A 21774-nucleotide genomic window follows, 5' to 3' on the forward strand; every position below is an offset into this window, starting at 1 on the left:
TTTTCCGATTTTCGCATGATGAGGTTGGCATTACTGAGTTTATGGTACGGTTTTTAGTTTTTGTCTATGGCTGCTTTGCCGATAAAAATATCTTGTGGTTTTTTGTCGCGTGTTGGTTTTTAATTTATAAAGTTAACAACAAAATATTCTTACTTTTCAATCTATAATTAGTAAATATGTCATCTTTAGAACAAGATGAATCTCCTAATAATGAAAATGGCTCCGGTAAGTATCCTGAAAAATGAATCTACCCATTTAGAAAGTTGATATTCATGGTTTTTGCTATGGCGCGTGCATTTGCAATTATTTTAGTTGTCACGAACAACCTTAACGATCACTTCCCATAAGATTGTTTTCAATTTATTGTGTTCCAATATTTTTTTAGTCACACGACGGACACGTTCCGGACGGCCCTCAAAAAGTCCAGCACCAGCGGCTATTCCTAAAGCAACTCGGAGTAGAAAACAAGTGAAGAAGCCGGTATGTAACTGCTCCTCTCTCAATCTAGTTTTAATGTGAATTCCCAGATATTTGTACCACCCCAATTTGACCAATCTTATTAATACAATCAAATATTTTTTTTGACCTGTTAACATAATATTGTTATGCGCATAATCATTTTTTTTTCTTAATGCCGCTAGCTGAAAAACTCTTCGAAGGAAGCTCGCGTACAAGTAATAAAGTGCTCATTTAATTATTGTGAATCTTTTTGCATGCTATCTAATAAAATATATTTATGAATTATAAAACTATTTATAGCCATTTGCAAAATGGAAGTGTTTACCGTGCATTCACGGAGACTAAGCTGCGTGATATCGCATGATAGGCCCATTTCACACCACGGCAAAAATCTACGCGGCATGATATAATATGGTGGATCGATATTTATTGTTTTACAATTATTTATTTATTTAATGGCTAGCAAACGCAATAACCAGTACACAATGAGACCCACTAATCTCCAGTCAATTTCCTTTTGCAGGATTTTTACCTGAGAATACTCGCTAAATTTAAAGAATGGTTTTGATACAATTATCATTAAAGTCTCTTATGTTAAATTTTACAATAATATTTTATCAACAATATTTTGAGTTTGTCCAAATTTTTGTTGACAAGGACTGGATTCAACTCCCTGGAAAGCTGTTTATATTAACATATTACAACTGTGTAAAGTGGCCACTTAAACCAGCCATTGACAGGTCATAAGCCCTGTAGATGCCTAGACTTCTATATTACCTTCTCTTAAATGTTCTTCATCTCTGTTGTAATATGTTAATATATTATTTTAATCGGGTTGTGGTCCCTTGGCTAGTGTTTCGGACTCACGGATCAGAGGTACGAGGTTCGAACCCCACTTTACCCCAATTTGATTACCATTTTCTAATAGTGAGTTATTTACAACTCACCAGAACTGAAATATTTGGGTAAATTATTAGAATGCTTATATTTATTTTTAATAATTTATTTTCGAGGAGTTTTTACTGATATTTTCATCAAAATTATTAACTATGGAGTTTTATAATAAAAATTAAAAACTTAAACCTTGACAAAGAAGCTTGTTTGCTTTGAAACCGGTCGGTGAAAAATAAAAATTAGTGGTTAAAAACAAAGTTGTTCTATTTATTTTATTAAAATAATATCAATTATTAACAAATTACAACAGAGTTTGAGTATGTCCAAATGCTTGCAGACTGGATGGATTTTCTCCCTAGGGAGTTGTTCATATTTAAATTCACTTCAATAGAGAGGGAAAACGTTTTTGAGAAAGGAATATGAAAGTCTAGGCATTTACAGGGCTTATGACCTGTCATTGGCTGGTTTAAGTGGCCACTTTACACACTGTAACATTCACCATTCTGCCCATTTTTGACTTCAGGTTTCAGCTCTTTTACTTCACAAAAAAAAAGGCCGTTCATAACTATTATTTAATGTTTTGTATCGTTTTAGGTTTTTGAAGAGACTGAAGAAATAGAAGACATGTCAACATTGGATAATTTCTTTGCCCAAGAGGAGTCTGAAGACTTCGAAATGCCGATGAGCGATGGAAACGAACAGCCCTTAAAGAATGACTCCCCCGCCAACATCTCCAGAGCACTCGGAGATGAGAGCAACGGCAGTATGGATGGCATGCTAAAGACTTGCTTCGAAGACAATATCATCACAACTGAAGGTCGCGATCAGAGCATACCCATCGAACCCATGGACGTCTCCATCACTGATTCCACCGAAGACTCTTCAAACATCCCTCTAGAATTTGACAACATCAACCAGGCTGATATGAACTTTATGGTGGCAGGCGATCCTAAGGAGTCTTCGGATTCCGAGGTAGAAGAGGTCGAGGAACCTTCCGATGAGATGGAACAAGATCCCATGGAACAAGAATTCGTAGAACAAGAACCTGCGGAACAAGAACCTGCAGAAGAAGAACCCGCGAAACAAAAACCCGCAGAAGAAGAACCTGCGAAACAAAAACCCGCCGAACAAAAACCCCCGGAACGAGAACCCAAGGAACAAGAACCTGCGGAACAAAATCTCAAGGAACAAGATAATGCCCAGGAAGTTGTCGCAAAGTTAGAAGAGCAGTCGAGAAGCGCAGACAGAGTCAAAGATCCGAAACAGATAGAAAAAGTAACGGAGCTTGCTGTTGATAGCAAAAAGAAAGAGGTACATATTCAACAGTATTTTTAACATGCTAAAATGTTTGTAGAAAGGTTTATCGTTTAGTATAATAAATATGGAGAACCCAGTTCAAAAGGGAATATGGATGTTTGGCATTTACTAAGCTTATGATCTGTAATTGCCTGGCTTATTTTATTGCGAAACAGTCTTTTTAGGGCAGCCTCTGGGTGTAAAAGGTAAGATGCTCGCTTCACGCACGGAGGGTTCCGGGTTTGATTCCCAGTAAGAGAAAAAAAAAAAAATCTTAAATTTTCCCAGTCTTTTCGGTATTACTCTGTGTACAAAGTGATGATAACCACGCCTCGGCCATTTCGGTTGCGTCGTCTCCTTTATGGTCTCATAACATTTCGTGTTGACTGGCAAGGGCCATCTGATTATACTCCTCACTAACCGAACCTCTGGTAACTTTCTTAACACCAATTCTGTAGTCGTGTATTGGAATGTTTCAGGAGAATATACAGCGGGATGATGAAACTGAAGTAGTGTCTGAAGATGAACTCCCCGGTGTAGAGAAACCTGAAGTGAAGGACGCTGAAAATGTGTCTGATGATGAACTGCCTGGACCTAAACCGGCAGATCTCCCTGCTGATACTGAGGTTTGAATCACAATTTTTTATTTTATATACACAATTTTACTATGGCACGATAGGGAAATATCACAAACTACGAATACCGATAATAATATATGAAATGGATTTAGAATAATAAATTGTATTTTTAAAATCAATATGGATATTGTGGAGAAATGTTCCATAAAAATTTTAATGGTTAGAACAAAGTTGAAAAGGAACATGAATCGTGACATATTAGGGGCGGGGCCAATGCAATGACCGTTTTTGCGGAAATTCTTATTTACAAATTTAAAACTATTTTTTATGCTACTGTAAGTAGCAAAAAAAAAAATTTTTCTGGACTGTATTTCATAGACCCTTATTACTTTGAAAATAAAAAAAAAACTTTGTATTTCCCTATTATAATTTTTTTATGTCCTGACTTGTTAGAAAATTCCGTGTCAAAAGTCGGGACTCTTCTATACTAAAATAAATATTATGACACATCAATATACAAAATACGTAATTAAAATTTATACATGTCAAGTTCATTATATGTATATTCATATTTTACTATTTTAAATTTATTTATTATCTTTTGCATACAATTGATGGCATCCATAATTGTTGTTAAAAAAATTTAATCACCAGCCATATAATATTTAAAATTGCTAATGCGGCATTGCTATCATAGAGCTGATAAAATTTGTAATAATTATGAACCGATTGGTTAATGTCAAAAAATTATTATATTATTATTTAATATCAGATTATATAAATAACTAGTGTAAATGAATTGATCAGGTGGTATCTGAAGACGAGTTGCCATCATCGAAGAAGGAAACAATCAGTCGGAAACGCAAAGCTGGGAGTAACACAGAGGTGGGATATGATCCCGGATCTCCTACCTCGGAAGGAGAATCTTCAGCCAAGAAACCTTCGATAGTTAAGGTGAATATTACTTGATAATGTTTTTTAAAAAATATATTTATTTTATTAAGTATTGAATCCAAGGGAACATATATTTTCCGCAGAGCAAAGTTTAATGTTAGAAGAATTTTGAAAATCAAACGGTTGTTTAGGAGATTTATAATATTATCATCTAAATAATTATTCTTTCTGTTTCACACAAATAATATTTGGGGTGAATCGCTATCCCAGTAATTAAATCCCCTTAATCTAAAACTGTAAGGAAAGATGGTCAAATAAGTGTTAAATTCAAAAAGATGAAAACTTCTATCGAAAAATTTAAAAAATGTGTTGACCTTTCCTTTATTTATTACCTTACCCTATGTTGTACAATATTTTTAAACAAATTTACCTCTAAATTTATTTGTCACGAGAATATTTTTTAATTCCTTTAAATGTATTATTAGATTTTCGATTGTAATTTGTAATATACAAGGAATATTCATTATTTGCAGACAAAATTAAAATGACTTAAGTGAGGAATTGAAAAATGTATGGAAAAAAAAGAAACTACATGAAAATAAAATTGATTTGCCACACTATAGTGTACATATACTTCCAGAAAAATAGTAAAAACGGTGATAAGTCAAATTTGTCAATGTTTTGTTTTTACCTATTTTCAATGATTTCACTAAAAATATTTTTTTATTTTTTCAAACAATATTATGTAATCTGTTTTTTTATTTTATTTAAAAACAGCATGTTAAAATTATTTTATGTGTAAATAAAAAAAAAACTAAAAGAGAATTTTGAATTTGCATAAAATAACAGAAAATTATTTTCCCCTAAATGTTGGGAATTTTTTTTTTTACTGTATCACCTTTTTTCTGTGGCGTCACTAAAACCAACTGTCATATAGATCGCGGTAAAATTGTTTCCACTTCAATGACAACTTTTTAAACCTAATTTTTATAACTTTAAATATTTCTATTGTTATGTCGCAAATTAACGATATTAAAACTTTATTGTTTCTAAACGTTTGTCAACTGCGTATCATGATTTGTACAAGTCAATATGACGTTTTTGTTCAAATAAAAACTAAGACTAACCCTAAAGGAAGACACTTAAACAAAAGGCTCAATTACACTGCACCTGCTTTGAATTTAGGTTAAGACAATAATTTATCCTTTATTAGTTGTTTACCTGTTTTTATTCTTCATTTGCGTGTATGAAGAAAAATGGGTCCTGAACATTTCCGTGTAAAAAGGGGGAAAATGTAAAAACGAGGTTTTACTGTATTGTATTTCTTGTAGGACGGTGATGCGAAATCGCAGGCCACAGATAAGAAAGCTACGGAAGAAAAACCGGCTAAGAAGAAAGCCCTTCCCGAGCTAGACAAATATTGGAAAGCTGTGAATGATGACGCAACTGACTTTACTGGCTGGACTTACCTGCTTCAGTATGTTGACCAAGAGGTAAACCATATTTGGATAGTACATTTATCTTAAAAACTTCATTTAAATTCAGTTTCAAAATTTTTATAAATGGAATTAGATTTTTTGAAATCTTATGCAACTCAATTGTTTTAGGCTTTATTAGATTTTACCAGAGGTGCCGTCTTGTGAGCACTGTTTCTGTTATTAGACCACTATCGTTCACATCGTAAGTACCAATAATTGCCATGACATACCTGAAGTAATTATCTTACAATAAACTCGGCAAATTGTATTCAATATTTTGATCGCTGTACATAAAAAAGGTATAAAATTTGGCTGTGCATCAGATTTTATTTTTTGTTCCAGGCGATGTTAAAACGTGTTTGATGTGTTTTCAGAATGATGTAGAGGCAGCGAGGGAGGCCTACGATGCCTTCCTATCTCACTACCCATACTGTTACGGTTATTGGAGGAAGTACGGCGACTATGAGAAACGGAAAGGGAGCAAAAAGAAGTGTCTCGAGGTCAGTTGCCTGATTCTGCAACAAACATATCAATTATTGCATGACTTTACAAAACACCCTGTTTCTGCTTACAATATTGAATTACAATCATATTCTTTTACTTTATTTGAATTAATCATTCACATTGAATTGTTTTCCTAGTCTAAATTGGAATTGAAATTGTCTTTCCTGCAGCAGATCGAGCGCGGGACTCTCGATATATTCAGCCACCGTCCGTTATGTCGGCAGACCGATCCGACGCTACTCGAAATACAAAATATATTGTTACTTGTAAAATGAAGTATTATAATTACAAAATGTATGATTATGATTTACTTACGTGGTGCAATACTTAAGTTGTTTAGCCAGGCTGTGCCGGGATGAGTTTATACTTAGTTAGGCTGTGTGAAATACTATAGGATAATCTAGCTGTAAGAGCCGAGTCTGCTCAGCGACTGCAGCGAGGGTCAACAACACCGGATCGGTCCGTGCTTCCTGCCCCGCTCTCCAGTAACGAAAGGTGTTTTGTCTAAACAAACATTTTATATTTCAATTATATTCACAAAAGCCTTTAAGCCGCTGACCATAGTGAGATGCGGGTGTCACCGCCGTCTGTCCGGCTACATATCTTACAGCGCATACTTGCACGTTGTAATGAACTAATTTAGAGGTTGTGTTTCTCACTGTCGTTACTTGAAGGCTTTTTTGTATATTCTTAAATAAAATATAACACAATACATTAATCTTTTATAAGTGGTCATATTAGTCGGTAGCATCGCATTTTGGCGTGTCCGGTATATAGCGAGTGTGTGTGAAGATGGCGTCCTAATGTCATGTTATGTCACGAAGGTGCTGGAGAGGGGGCTGCGCGGGATCCCTCTATCTGTGGACCTCTGGATACACTACATCAACCACGTGAAGGCCACACGAACCGATGAGCATGACTTCATCAGACAGCAATATGAACGAGCAATTGGTAAGCGACACATTACTTAAATATAGTTTTATCAATTTATTATATGATTCATATAAAGAAATGTGTATGTATAATTTATATATAATGTTGATACATTATTTGCAAATGCTTTTATGTTTTTTTTTTGTAACTGTTTCAGATTTTTATACATGCTTTATTAAGTTAAGATCTTAAAAACTAGCATTGGTATTTATCAATGAATATGAAATTTTTATTTTTTATGGTTTTTAAAATCGATCTATTCAGTTATGAATTTTTTTAATTCATGTAATTGTACAAGTTTGATTTTTTTTTATTGAACTCTCCTAAATGTTTCAATATGAGAGATCCCTATTTAATTCAAGATATACACTAGCGGCATTAATTGTGGAAACTTTGAAGTAAAATGGGATTCACTAAATATCAGTAGTTTTATATTATTATTTTAATTTATTATGTTTCTACTAGATATTTAGCATCCTTTAAAAATGTTGTTATAATCTTAAAAAAGTAATTACCAACAGGGCAGGGCGCGTGAGATTGTTGTGCCCACCAATCAGGAGAGTTTTTAGTTACTTGAAGTCAAAATATCCCACCTCACTCTAATTGAAGTGTGGTGAAAGTTGAAATATTGAGAACAATGGCCTCAAATGTGCTTGACGTGCTGCGAGTAAAGCGAACACTTTATGAAGAAGATTATTTTTATCAGTATATAGCCAACAGGTTGGCTGGCGGTGCCACAAAGTCTGCTGTGTGGAAAACCTCCCAAGGTTACAAAGTAACTGGATTCACAAAAAACTGCCAAAACAAACCAAAAATCAATGGATCAATGTCATTGCAAAATCTGCTGCCTGTCTACAAAATCGTGTTCGAACATCTAAATACATTTACGCCATCTAGGAAACGTCATGTGTGCAAACTTTGTGAAAGTGGTTTGCATGCGAGAATTCCTTGAACCCATATTTGAATTAAAACCAGGAGCAAAATCGTTTGGAATGGGCTTAAGAACTCAGGAATTTGATGGAAGATGTAATTTGAATTTGGGCCAAAGTAATTTGAATTGACAAAACTGGAATTTGTATCTCAGGTTTCTTCGTCGTCGACCGGGTGAAGATTTGTTGCCTGGATGCTTCGCGGCCACCATGAAACACCCAGTGAGTGTCCTGGTATAGGCCAGCATGGCAAGGCATTGTGTTGGACGTCTAGCACAAAAAAAAAACGCCAAAAAACATCAAAATATGGTCTTGGAGCTGTTCTCTATCGGTGATTTGTTCGAAGGGAATCTTGAGCAGTGCATCTTTCAGCTAGATGGTGTGCCATGTCACACATCATATCACTGTCCTCCCGTGACTTTGGTATAGTCCTTACCTCAATCCCTTTGAAAATTTTTATTGAAATTATAAGTGCTGGTGTCGCGTCAGAATCCAAACAAAAAAGATTCATTGATCGAGGCCATCATGCGCCCGTAGTTTACGGTTTTAAACAGTTTTACCCAATGTCAAACACTGTATTGAGAATCTTAAATAAACCATACTGACACCGTTTTACTGATTCCTTCTGCTTAACATTTTCGTAAATTTTGATATGACAATCATAAACATGCCAATATGTCATAGAATAATTTAGAAATGCAAGTGTATCAATTTACCATACCAGAACAGGCGCTTTTGGCAATGATTATAATTAAATTACAATTTAATTAAAATTTTCCGCAATTAATGCCAATAGTGTATATGTATTTATTAGTAAAAAGTTTAGTCTTAAATCAACTCTTTAATGAGCGAATATTTGTCTCCCTGTTTCACAATCTTACAGAAAAGATGAAAAAGAGGCCACATGATAGAAAAATAATTCAATACTGCTAAGATTTTTTTATTCATTTATTTGAATACTATCACAAGTTTGTATTTCCACGAGTTATCAATCTGGGACACGTTACAATTAGTACAGATTATTTCTTACTGCATTAAAGAAACTGTGTCGTGACTATCTCTGGGTAGACTGTATCTCAATATTCAAGATTGGGAATGGACAAAATATCCACACTCACGTGCACTCAATGGACAATCGCACCCATACCGACCTTCCAACTTTGTGCATTACAGCCGCGTGTGGCCTCGAGTTCCGCTCCGATCGCCTCTGGGAGTCCTACATCAAGTGGGAAACTGAACACGGCACCCTACTTAAGGTCACCTCGTTGTATGACAAGGTGCTTGCTACGCCTACATTGGGCTACACCTCGCACTTTGACAGGTTTGTTTGTTTTTTTAAATATTTAGAAATGCTTCGAAAGGATACCACACTGATACGGATAGTGTATTTAAAATAAGGTGTAAACTGTAAATGAGATAGAAGTTTTTTTTAAATTTAATCAATTAAAATGATAAATATAAAAAATAATAAAACACATAGTATGTAGGAAATTTAGGAATTGGAATTGGTGCTTCAAAGAGGATAAGGGCTTATCTTCCTCGATTTAGTGCTGCTATTCAAAATGCTAATTTGACATTAACATATTACAACAGAGATGAAGAACATTTAAGAGAAGGTAATATAGAAGTCTAGGCATCTACAGGACTTATGACCTGTCAATGGATGGTTTAAGTGGCCACTTTACACACTGTGTAACATTCACCATTCTGCTTATATTTGAACATCTTTATTCCAACAATTCTTTCATCTGTTGATGTTTGTGAAGTTAAAGAGCTGAAACCTTTATTTATGCTGGTGAGATTCATCTAATTGAATTATTTCACCTACATACTAGGCAACGCCTGAAAATGTTATTTTTTCAATTTCTATACTTCTTCGTGGACCAGGTAATATAGGCAGAATGGTGAATGTTACACAGTGTGTAAAGTGGCCACTTAAACCAGCCATTGACAGGTCATAAGCCCTGTAGATGCCTAGACTTCTATATTACCTTCTCTTAAATGTTCTCTTCATCTCTGTTGTAATATGTTAATATAAACAGCTCCCCAGGGAGTTTGGACAAACTCAAAATACGTTAATGTTAACTACTGTAGTAGCATTTTATTTTTATCAAACAAAGAAAACATAGATAAACTAACTGTATTACAAAATAAAGCCTTTAGAATCATTTTGAAAAAAAACAGATATACGAGGGTAAAGTCGATGGTAAATGAAATGAAATTATTAACATATAAACAAAGAATATTTTACAATACAATGATATTTGTTCATAAAATTATAAACTCTAATAAAAAAACAGAATTTTGGAAAAAAATTGATCGGAACCAGCATGAACACGATCACAATACTAGAGAAAAGAACAAAATTAGACTTCCATTTAGGAAAAAGGCAAAGTCACAAAATTAAATTTTATTTAAAGCAATTAAAAAGTATTACGAAATGGGAAAAAATATTTATGAAGAAAAAAAACATATCAAAATTTAAAATAATGGTCAAGACATATGTGATAAACAATTTATAAATTAAATATATTTGCAATGTTATTATTAGAACACACATAACAATATGTATGATATGTGTGCCCTACTTTAAGATTTAAATAATAAAAAAAAATTAAAAAAATATTGTTGCTAATTTGACAGTTCCGAACTCTTGAATTTTATAATTTTTTATATGTGAACAAGGGGGAAACTATTGCTTTCTTTGCCGATTCGCACATTTAAAACTACGCCAAGTACTCACCTTTCCACGGATCCACATGTTACCATACAAACATGTAAATAACCTAGATTTATTTAATTTATCCCTTTTAAAATATTATTTATTTTTGGAGAACTTAATTTGTGGTTATTCTACTAAGTAGTTATATTACTAAATGGTGAAATTCATAGTCGTTTTATTTTAATTATCCTTATTCAAATTAAAATCGAATCTCTTTAAGCATTTCTTTTACAAACTTTAATTTTTAAATTTGTGTAGTACTGTCTCTGATGCTGGTTACCTTAATATAAATCGTTTTAAAGTGTCTGTTGTTTTATTTTAATAAATATATAAATAAATACATTAGGATGCATTGCCTGTGGTCACTCCAAATCTTTGTATTTTAATCTTCTGTTATTTTGCCTTGTATGTTAAAGTTATGGGTTTAAATGCTAATGATTTTTATTTTTCTAAGTTTGCCACTGAAATTTTTGATTCATTTTGTGGATATGTTTTGTTTTTTTTTTTATTACGATTATATTTTGTCACTGCCGCAGGATACAAGGCTTCTTTATAACCAGCTTTAAGCCTTATATTGGCACAAATATTTAATTGCAAACTATTATAAAGACGAGGTAAACCTAATGACTGGCTTAAAAAAAAAAAAATAATAATAACTGGGTTTTTATTAATTATATTATTTTTCTTGCAGTTTCCAAGAGCACATTCAAAATAATTCGGTGAACTCGTGTGTGAGTACTGAAGAGTTTGTTAGATTAAGGGGAGAAGTCCGCGCTGAAGTGAAGAATGATCCACCCCTGGACTCCGATCCCGACATCCCACCAGGAGAGGAGGAGTCAGATGATCATGTTGTGAGTTAATTACACTTTCCTCCTTCCTTAGGCTATAGCGTTTGAGATCCCAGGTTCGATTCCCGACAAGGTCGACAGTACTTATTTAAAAGGGTTTACACCACAGTAAAAGTCCGTTAATTCAAAATTCATCAGCTAAATTTCTAAAATAAAATTTGAATTCGCGCGCCATTTTTACTCTGAGATCGTGACAGCAGTGTTTTCTATACTGTCAAAACAATCTAATTATAATTTCAGTGATGTTTTGGAGATATATTTCCCCATTATTAAGACATAACGGTGAAATAAACAATAATTCTACTAAAACATGACAAAATAAATAATGTTAACATAAATAAGATATTGGTACTTTTTTAGTTGACTGTGTTGAGAATTATAATGCTCATTTGAAATTTGCCGTCTATTATGGATCACTTTTAACTTTTACACATTTGCACTTCGCATAGAATCGATGAATTTTTTATTTTAAATGTTAAGTCACTAGTAAATTAACAGTTTTAAATGTTAAGATTTACAAATGGTGCCAAAGGCAAAAGAAAAAAATTACATTCAAGATTGTCAACTGTGACAAACGAAGAATAATATTTGTATTTTTGACAGCAAAAACATACCACAAAAATCTCTCAGAATTAGGAATTCAATTTAGAAGATAAAATATGCATGCTCATAAAAAGGTTAAAAATAACAGCACAAAAATGGTGCAAATTGCAGCCACAAATACAGTGAGATAAACCCAAAATTTCAGATTTTGAGATACACATGTAGATATGTCAATAAATTAAATAAATGGATGTTTTCAAATAAAATGTTGAAGTTTGATATTTAACCTATATGAAAATATAGTATTCATAATCTACTTCAAATAATTTTATTCAGTCAGATCCTTTGCACATCTCTAAGTCCAATTATCTCAGAATATGTTCTTCAGGGATATCTCGCTATTGCTTTGGGCTAGTGTGGAAAATAGTGTCAATTGTAAAAAAGCATCGACTTGAAATTTGAAGGAATTGCAAAGCAAAAATTTCGAATTATAAGATTTTATTGTAACTTTTCTGCAAAGAACTTTACAAAATACACATTTATACAAATCAGTTTACCAAGAAAATTCGTTTAAGGGACTGAGAATTGCGCAAAAAATATTAATTATCTTTGTTTTGATTAACGGACCTGTTCTTGTTTTTGTAAATAAATATATTATAAACAATAAAGACACATTATAATTAATGTGCCATGTGATATTTAGTTGTAGATAGGAAATAAAATTTAAGAAAGTTGCAGAGGACTGAGGTGACTGAAGGAAATGGAAGTGAAAGAGGAGTTGAAACCAGAAAAAGAATAGAATATTGATACTGTATAAAAATATGTTATATGTTCATTTCTTGAACTAACTTGGATGCATTGTGGTGTTGGAGAAATCTCAGTTCAGGTTGTTCGTATATTGGAAATTCTGCGTGCCTTCTGTAAAATAAGCTTGGCTTTCCTACTTTCTGGGCTGGTGTTCTGAACGGAATTGCGCAGAAAGAGATCGCCCTGTTAGCGTGTATTTAGTACATAAATATGCGTTAAAAATGTGTTTACTACATGCGCTTTTGCTTTCAGAATACCACCCCAGGTGTAAGTAATTAATTATTAAATAAGTATTGTTATTAATCTTTTAATGTTTTGTCAGCTTCGTGGTGTAGTGATCAGTGCGTTTGCCTACCATGCAAGATGTCTCGGGTTTGATTCCAGACATGGTTGACACGAAAATACTTATTTAAAAGGTGTTTTCACACTAGTATATTTCATAGACTGGCACCTGGAGCGTAAGACTGATCATCTTACCTTCATGTAACAAAAAATGATCAAGATACGCTGCGATCGGTTTACCAATGCAGTACCCTATGCACCATTAGGTTCGGAAAGGGAATGATGATGTTATTTATCTTTCAGCGATCGGATAAGGAGAGGAGCGCTATTAAAGAGCGTATAGTCTCAATACGTCGCAAGATTCACAAGCTCACAGTGGAGCAAGTCGCCCAAAGGTGGAACTTTGAAGAAGGGGTAAGTTTCAAATAATAATTTACAATATTTTAATTTCAGAGTTAAAAATACAGCTCTGTGTGAAATAGAACCCGATCTCCAGATGAGTGTTTTCCACTCGATGGTTCTCTCAGGTAAAAATCTTGAAAAAAGGAAATGAGTGCCGAGCACGAGCAGGAGAGAAAATGATAATAATGATCTTGAACTTTGGCTTTTTATTAATGTCGAATTTCACTCAATAATAATATTATACAAAATTTGAACATCATTATAAAACAACACATAGCACATCGATAAAAAGGACAAAAGAGAAACATTTGATTGACATGAAACAAACGGACTCATAAATACCTAAATAATATTTTTACAAATAAATCAAATTTTTGAAATATGTTTACATATTTTGTTTGAAGTACTTAACTGCCTAACTAGGGATAGATCCCCGTTATAAGACAGTAAATATATTTTTATTTGAAATAAATGGAATATAAAAAATGCATATTGGAGCACACATAAGAATATGCTTATGTGTGGCCTACTTCCAGATTTAAAAATAAATGATAAATATACCACTAATAAAATATATATTTTTTTAATTTTGTGGTCAGATTAAGCGTCCGTACTTTCACGTGAAGCCACTGGAACGCTGCCAGCTGAAGAACTGGAAGGCATACCTGGAGTGGGAGGAGCAGCAACAGGACCGCACGCGGACTCTGGTCCTATACGAGCGTTGCCTCATCGCTTGCGCTCTCTATGAAGACTTCTGGCTGAGGGTGAGACATTTTGCTCCAGTCAACGTGACTCATTTTTATCTACTCGCATATTAACTTATCATTTTAAACAGAGATGATAATTTTCCATGTTTTTCTTATAGACCTTTTTTCAGTGTCCTAATCGTTCGGGTCCGATGTCTTGCAGGGCACTCGCTGGCACAGCGCGGGTTTAAACTGTGCAACTCGGTTATAAGCTTAGACTATCCTGTCTGCGTAATCTATAAGTGTGAAAGCACTACAATTAATTATATGAATCATAAACGTATAAAACATGTGAGACAAGGCCCTGTAAAAAAATAATGGAAAGTTAAAATTAAAGTAAATATATGTTATTTTCTAGTAGAATGTTACTTGTACACTAGCTCTTTATACATTTTACAAAAAATCCAGCAGATGACTGTTTCTACATGAAATTTTTCGTACCAAATTTCTTTTTTTAAAAATATAAGTTCTAAATTGATTTACTTAATATTTTTGTAAGCAAAAAAAATTGTTCTATTTAAATGTGCAAACAAAAAAAAATAATTACGAATATATACTTAATTGTAACAATGACATAAACTCACAAAGGCAAAGGAATTTTCTTTCAGAGGATTTTTTCATCTAGATAGAAAGCCAACTCGAAATTTGCTAATAAGTTTTTTTAGTAAGAAATGAGCCCCTTTGCAGATGAAACTGATTTATGTTAAAGTAAATTCATTGCTTTTAATGCTACGTAATAAACGTAATCCAAAAACCCTTTTTTTCCTAGTTTGTTTGCAAAACATCCGTGATAATTAAAATTATCAAAACAGTTAAGTAAATTAAATTAGGCAAAGCGCCCACAGAATTAAAACTTTAAATACAAAAGTTTAACCATCTTGTCAGTTGCTTCACTTCACCTGCAATGTGGTAGTTTATGTGGTAGAATATGGTAGTTTATGCTTTTATTTATTTATTAATTTGCACCACAACAGGCCAGGAGGCCCAATAACAGTGTTGAATTACATAACAGAATACCCAGGCTTGAGAAAAATCACATTTAATTTTTGTGTTCTCACTGGGAATCGAACCTGGAACCTTCCGTGTATGAGTCAAGCGTCTTAACCACTACACCATGGCTTTACAAGGCTTACAATAAAAAAATATATATTTGTGTTCATCATCATAAGATTTACACAATTATTTCAATTATGGGGGCCAATTTTAATAAATTGCAAATAAATATTAGAAAATGGGACGTTATGGAAGAGCGGGCTTTGAACCTCAGACCTCTAATCCATGACTCTGTGACACATGGCACGGAATTATAACTCGCTTTTAATGTGAAATAATTGTTTGTCCAGTTGGTGCATTACTTGGAGCGCTGTACGGCAACAGAGACGGAGGAAGCAGAGCGCAGCGCTCTCATCAGCAGGACAAGGGACGTGCTGGAGAGGGCTTGCACCATCCACCACGTTGAACGCCCGGCACTACACACACACTGGGCCGCCTTCGAGGAGCGCCACGGAGCTGCCTCCAAGGCCGCCGACATCCTCGAGAGGCTGGACAAGGCGTGCCCTAATCTCTTACAAGTAGCATGCAGGTACTCATAATACAGTCTGATTCGTGTTGCATGTTGATACGAAATACAGTAAAATTGTTACAAACAATTTCTTACATTAAAAAAGTATTTTTATCTATAGCCGTCAAAATCATGTCATGTCGTGTCTCTCATTTGAACATTGGTAGTGAAAATATAGCCTACATGAAACTGAACTGATCAAGTGCATAATCGAGTTCTGTATTTTATTAATCGTCTAATAAATACACTTCAGAACATCAACTTCGTTTCTTCTGTTCACCTCCTACTGGGGTAGGAGCTTCTACCCTTACAAGAACACAAACAAAATCCTCCTGATATAATAATAAATTGAATTGACGTGTCTTGTGACCTCTTTTCAGATCCGCACATTGCAAAACAATTTTTTTGTTTTAATGAACAGCTCCTATATTTTTTAATGATTTGCATTATTTAAAATTTACATTTACATCACCGCCAGTGCACCTCAATATATATAGTAAATAATTTATCTGTCGCCTTCAATCTAATTTTCCCCATTCTGACGGCCATAGTGTATGTTATTTATTTATTTATGCTTTATTTAGTTAGTTCGTAAGCTTGTTGGTAAACCGGGAGAAACAAATCCGACCGGGCAAACTGGAGCCACCGCCGGCCATTCTGTAACAGTTCATGTAGAGAGGAACCTCTTCACTTTGTTTTGCCTTATGAACTATGATTTTGTTTGTTGTTGATAGGTTTTAATAATAAATTTATAACTTGTATTTGAATAAGCGAAATGTCGGTTCTAGGCGCATAAACCTGGAGAGGCGCCGCGGCGACCTGGACAAGTGCTGCGTCCTGTACGAGCAGTACACGGCGCAGGCCAAGGGCCGCGCGACCGTGTCGTCCCTGGCCGTGAAGCACGCGCGCTTCCTGGCCCGCGTGCGCGATGACCGCGCGGGTGCCGTGCGGGTGCTGCGCGCCCAGCTCGTGCGCGACCCCACCTGCCCGCGCCTTTACCTGAACCTGGTGGACGTCGCCCTGCCAAACCTGGAGGAGGCGATCAGTGAGTGCCTTAACTATTATTATTATTTGTTATAGGCTTGTAGTTGCCATTTTTCTCTGCCGGAAGGACAATTGCTGACCTCTGATGCGCCGTTTCAATTCTTCTTTACTTTCTTTCCTTCTTTTGTTTACAATTATGTACTTGCTGTAATAATTTTTATTATTATTATTTTGATTACATGTTATAATATAACTGTTGTTATATATAAGTTTAATAAATATATAAGTAAATAGCCAGGCAGCCTTTGGTGGTGTGCCTATATCGCACCACCTCAGAATGCCACAAGTCTAAATGCGTCAATCTGAGAAAAATTACTGAACATTTTGGTACGTGCAATTTTTGACCATAGATCAATACAAACAATATACTGTAATATACATTCAATAACAACAATTGTATTGATGTTTTTTGTAGATATTTCTTGATAAGGCTCCATAGTTAATAATTTATATAAAATTATAAATAAAATTATCAATTTACAGTTTCGCTCTAAAACTTTCCGAAAAATGATCAGTTTTTGCAAACCAGTTCCCAGTGTCCCTTAATAAAATACTTAAGTGATGTTCTTATACCCAAACCTTGTAACAAATTTAAAAGTTCAAAATGTTGTAAATTAGATATCCTATCCATCGAATGGCCATTCCCTCAATTCTCCCCTTTTTAATGTGTTTCTCTTTTCATCTTCACTTTATTTCCTTTTTACATATTTTTTAGAATTAATTACATGTTAAATGTAATAGTTAAGATTCTATTTTTGTTATTTTCTATAATACTTTATGTACTTTTAACTGTTTATTGAAAGAGCCCTCTGGGCATTTATTAAATAAATTACCAGTCCTCAAAATGCCTTCTTAGGCAAAGCCCTCGTTGGTCAAAATTAAACAAAAGTGAAACTAAACCGAGAAGTTTCATTGATAATTTTATCTAAATCGTAAAAATATCTGTAATTGTTTATTTTGACACATTTTGTATTATGGCAGTCTTAATGAATTATAAAGGATTATAGATAAATGTCACATTAGAATGCCACTATACACTCCGTATGTGGTTAAAATGAACTTTATTTATGGCAGTTTGGCACAGTCAAATTCTATTCAATGTCATACTTACTTTTTTTACCAACGCCACCCTAAGAGGCGCGATATCTCGTGCACTGATTTTTGTCCGTGCTTCTTCCTTAAAAAAAGCATCTGAACCACTTGTTTTTGAACTAGTCGACTGAAATGAAATGGACAACTGGGCTTGGCAATTTATAGTGAACACCCAGTCTGAAAGGGTTTATCTGTAAATAGGGACTAGAATTTCGACTTCCTGTCCGCTTTATAACTGTAAGACATGTTGGTCCATTTAGCGTATAATTCTCCTGCGGTGATTTTCACGGAAATAATGCTGTGTAAATTATCCTTAATAGTAAAATGAGGCCTTTTTCTTGCACAGGTTACATGGATGAATATTTGGGGGTGGAAGGCATCGACGGAGAGTCGCGCCTGCTGTTCCTGCAGCGCAAGGCTGAGCTGCTGGAGGAGCTGGGCTCCAGTGTGGGAGAGGCTCAGGCTGCTCTGCTGCAATACCAGACTCTCGCAAAGCAGCTGCACAAGAAGAAAAACAAGGAGAAGACCTCCTCCAGGTACAAATGCCTTGTTACTTGTGTCTTTCAACTTGATTTTATTAAAGTGATCTTAAGAAATTACTTAGAATTCTTGTAATATCTATGTTTATTGTAGATATTTCTTGATAAATTTCGACATTAATAAAAAATTAATTAAAAAATATTAATAAAATTTCATTTAGTTTTGTGGGTACAACGTCCGTAGATCGATAACACACACACGCGCCGAATGATTTTATCAAAAATCTAGAGCATCGTCCGAAGAAGCAACTTAGCATTTTCTATTTAATCCAATACATTATGTTGCACAAGACCAACATTATTACACACATGGTGTTAACTCAATAACGAAATCGTGTGATCATTCCAGTCCAACGTTCTGGAGGACATTAACTTAAGGAGACGTGAGGAACAAAGGAAAAGGCCCACAGGGAGTGGTAACACGGGGTAGAAACTCCTCGCTTAGCAACAACAACCAACAAAAGCTTATATTTATTTCTTTAAAACCAACGAGCGCTTTCGTCTAACCTCATATTACAGTTATTTTCTGATTTTAATTAGTCTGGGCAACACGCATAAGTAATACGCATGTTTTGTGCACAATACTATGCTTAGGTGAGCGCAGATTTTGTACTGAAAAATTAATTAACTTTTAATTCAGAAAATGGATGGGCTGGATCAATTAGATTCCGTCGTCTTAAAAATGTAATGGAGGCCATTATTTCCAAGCGCGCAAAGAATCTTAAGTGAAAAATTGGATCAAGATTGGAATGCATTTTAAAATTTGGCATTCATACACAAGATTTTGATTAAAACAAAATTTAATAAGCACGTCACAATATTTTCTTAGTCTAATATATGATCAGTTTTCTTATTTATATAATTATTTAGTTATTGTGATGTTTATAAATATGATATAAACACATATCGCACCTTCGGAGAGGACTTTTAAGTTTTTTTTTGCATTTATTGTCTTATTACTAGATTTCTATTTGCAGTAGGTTTTAAATATTGAATTAATTCATTGTTTTGGCTATAGTTTCACATTGAAACCTTATTCTGAACGATTAAAAAAATGCTTATAAAAGACGTAACAAAAAAAAAGTGTCCTGCACCGAAGATGCGATAAATACTGCGAATGTTTACCAAGACCCTCAACCCCTCAGCTTGTTTGCTTTACCAGACATCAGATTCTCTAGTACTAGACGTCCACGGCTGACTGTTGTCAGAAGTTCACAACGGAGCTACAAGACAAGTTTATGACTTGGGAGGGTGCACAGAAGCTGGCAGCTGATAGAGGCCTGGATGCTTTTTGTGGTCACCATATGCTCCAAATAAGGAGTGAACATGGGTGATAATTATCTATGGTCAAAAGTGCATCTCTCGGTATTGAGGGATAATTGATAATGGCTGCAGTGAAAGCGCTCCCCTCAAATACCCAAAAACCATTTTAAAGACCAAGGGTCTTCCCATCGGTTTCGCTCATACTAAATTTTTTTTTTTTTGTCAAAAATCGAGTATATTTTATTTTGATTGTGTAAACTGCGATTTTAATTGAATTTAACTCTACTGTTTTCATTGCCTCTTTCACTGTGAGTTTGGAAAATTATACAGCGGGCTTATGTCGGATATTGTCATTCCCCTTTTTCAAATTTCAATCTAGTGATTCTAGTTCTAGTGAACAGTAGCAAAAATGGTTTATTAACTTGTATAATCCAGTTGCAAAATTCTATTACCATTATGGTATTAATTATTCATAAATTTAACATTGATTTAGATTATTATCTTCATTATTTTGAAAGATAACTTACCTCTGACGCCCTTCACACAAGTCACCAAAATATTACAATTAATGACGAGTATTTGTTCTCTTCACAGTGACAGTAACAACAGCTCGAGCAAGAAGAAGAGCGAGCCCAGCGCCGCTCCCCCCCTACCCCCCACCGCCACCTACAGCGCCCCGCAGGGCCAGCCTCCCGCGCAGCCCACGCAGCAGTACGACGGCTACGCGCAGCAGCCCTACGCACAGTGGGGGGCGCCCTACCACCACCCCTCCCAGTACCACCACAACCCCTGGAACCCCTACCCCAACTACTACTGAGACGACTCTCGACGAACTTCCTTTAGGTCATTTAGGAAAGTTTAGGTCGCACCTGATTTTTATTTCAATAATCTAATCTAAATAATGATCGATTATCCTCCCGCGCCGTTCTATATTATCGAGGCGTTTAGATTATGGTATCACCTTAAAAACTCTTTATTTGTATTTTGGTAATCATCCAATAGGAGGGTGTTTATTGCCAATGTCAAGTTTTAATGAATTTTTAGGTGATTTTTCTCTCATTTTGTTATTCTTCTATGTTACAAAAACAAGAAAATGACACTTGTATTTTAAATTAATTTGATTCAACATTTTGACGGAGACCTTTTTATTTATTTAAATAATAACAAATTTTGGTACAAATAATTTTTTTACTAAATTCTCTTACATCTTCATAAAAAAAATAGATATGAAGTTTACAATTTAGTTGAGCTTTTTTTAAAACTCGAATTGTCTTTTGTTTGCATTTATTAACTTTTTATATCCTAAGCTTAGTGGCCCTAGTACAGGATTTCTTGTTCAGTCTCCTATTCTGTCCACACTAAAGCAATCACCGCAGTGTGCGTGGTCCGGATTTTGAAGACCTTAAGTAATTTACTTGGCTCTTACACTATGCGGGCTTGATTCATTCGGGCATTCAAAAGTTTCCATCAGTAACAGTTTTATTCGTTGATAGGCCGGCGACCACTCTTCATACCTCTTCCCAATTACCTTACAGCGGTCAACTTACATTTATAAATATAAATAATAATAGGCTTATAATATAAGAAATCAAACACTGATTTGAGTTTACTAATTGTCGCAAAATTTTTGTTTTTATATTTGTAAAAATAAAATAAAAAGTGTTCAGCAGACTCAAATCAGTGTTTGATTTCCTATATTACAAGTTTAAATATGGAGTTCTACAAAATAAACACCAAATCAATCAATAATAATAGGTTTTAAACTTAAAATGTTTATAATAGATAGATCTCCACAAAGATGTATACTTTCCATTATCACTCAGATCTGTCATCCGCACATAAGCCATAGGGGCTTGTAGAAAACCACATTGGTACTCCAATTGCAGTGCATCTCGATAATTTGTTAATCAGTGTCTTGCGCACTGTAGCTGTCCAGGAAGTATGAAATATTGCAGTGAAA

The 21774-nt window shown here is 34.4% G+C and overlaps 1 protein-coding gene and 1 long non-coding RNA gene across 3 annotated transcripts; one reads left to right on the forward strand and one right to left on the reverse strand.

The window, feature by feature from the left end:
• The first annotated feature begins 15 nt into the window (after positions 1-15).
• On the forward strand, positions 16-21430 carry LOC148284179 (pre-mRNA-processing factor 39-like). 2 transcript variants are annotated; one of them, XM_088242516.1, is made up of 16 exons: positions 16-225; positions 386-480; positions 1948-2664; positions 3129-3275; positions 4035-4181; positions 5453-5614; positions 5974-6099; positions 6928-7054; positions 9139-9286; positions 11379-11538; positions 13471-13581; positions 14169-14333; positions 15659-15897; positions 16665-16921; positions 18359-18548; positions 20409-21430. In XM_088242516.1, the coding sequence occupies exons 1-16, from the start codon at positions 177-179 to the stop codon at positions 20629-20631; spliced, it is 3063 nt and encodes a 1020-aa protein (XP_088098642.1). In that variant the 5' UTR covers positions 16-176; the 3' UTR covers positions 20632-21430. The 2 variants fall into 2 exon arrangements, with proteins under 2 accessions (XP_088098642.1, XP_088098643.1); XM_088242517.1 differs by lacking the exons at positions 6928-7054; positions 9139-9286; positions 11379-11538; ... (4 more) ...; positions 18359-18548; positions 20409-21430 and adding an exon at positions 6274-6514.
• On the reverse strand, positions 68-2921 carry LOC148284180 (uncharacterized). Its single transcript, XR_015825388.1, has 2 exons — positions 1832-2921; positions 68-1140 (listed from the first exon to the last, which is right to left on the reverse strand). It is a non-coding gene; the product is annotated as an uncharacterized LOC148284180 (long non-coding RNA).
• Positions 21431-21774: the final 344 nt, after the last annotated feature.

The sequence above is a fragment of the Micrasema longulum genome, unplaced genomic scaffold (assembly GCF_059751315.1).
Source record: "Micrasema longulum isolate JH-2025_06_02 unplaced genomic scaffold, ASM5975131v1 h1tg000141l, whole genome shotgun sequence".
Lineage (NCBI taxonomy): Eukaryota > Metazoa > Arthropoda > Insecta > Trichoptera > Brachycentridae > Micrasema > Micrasema longulum.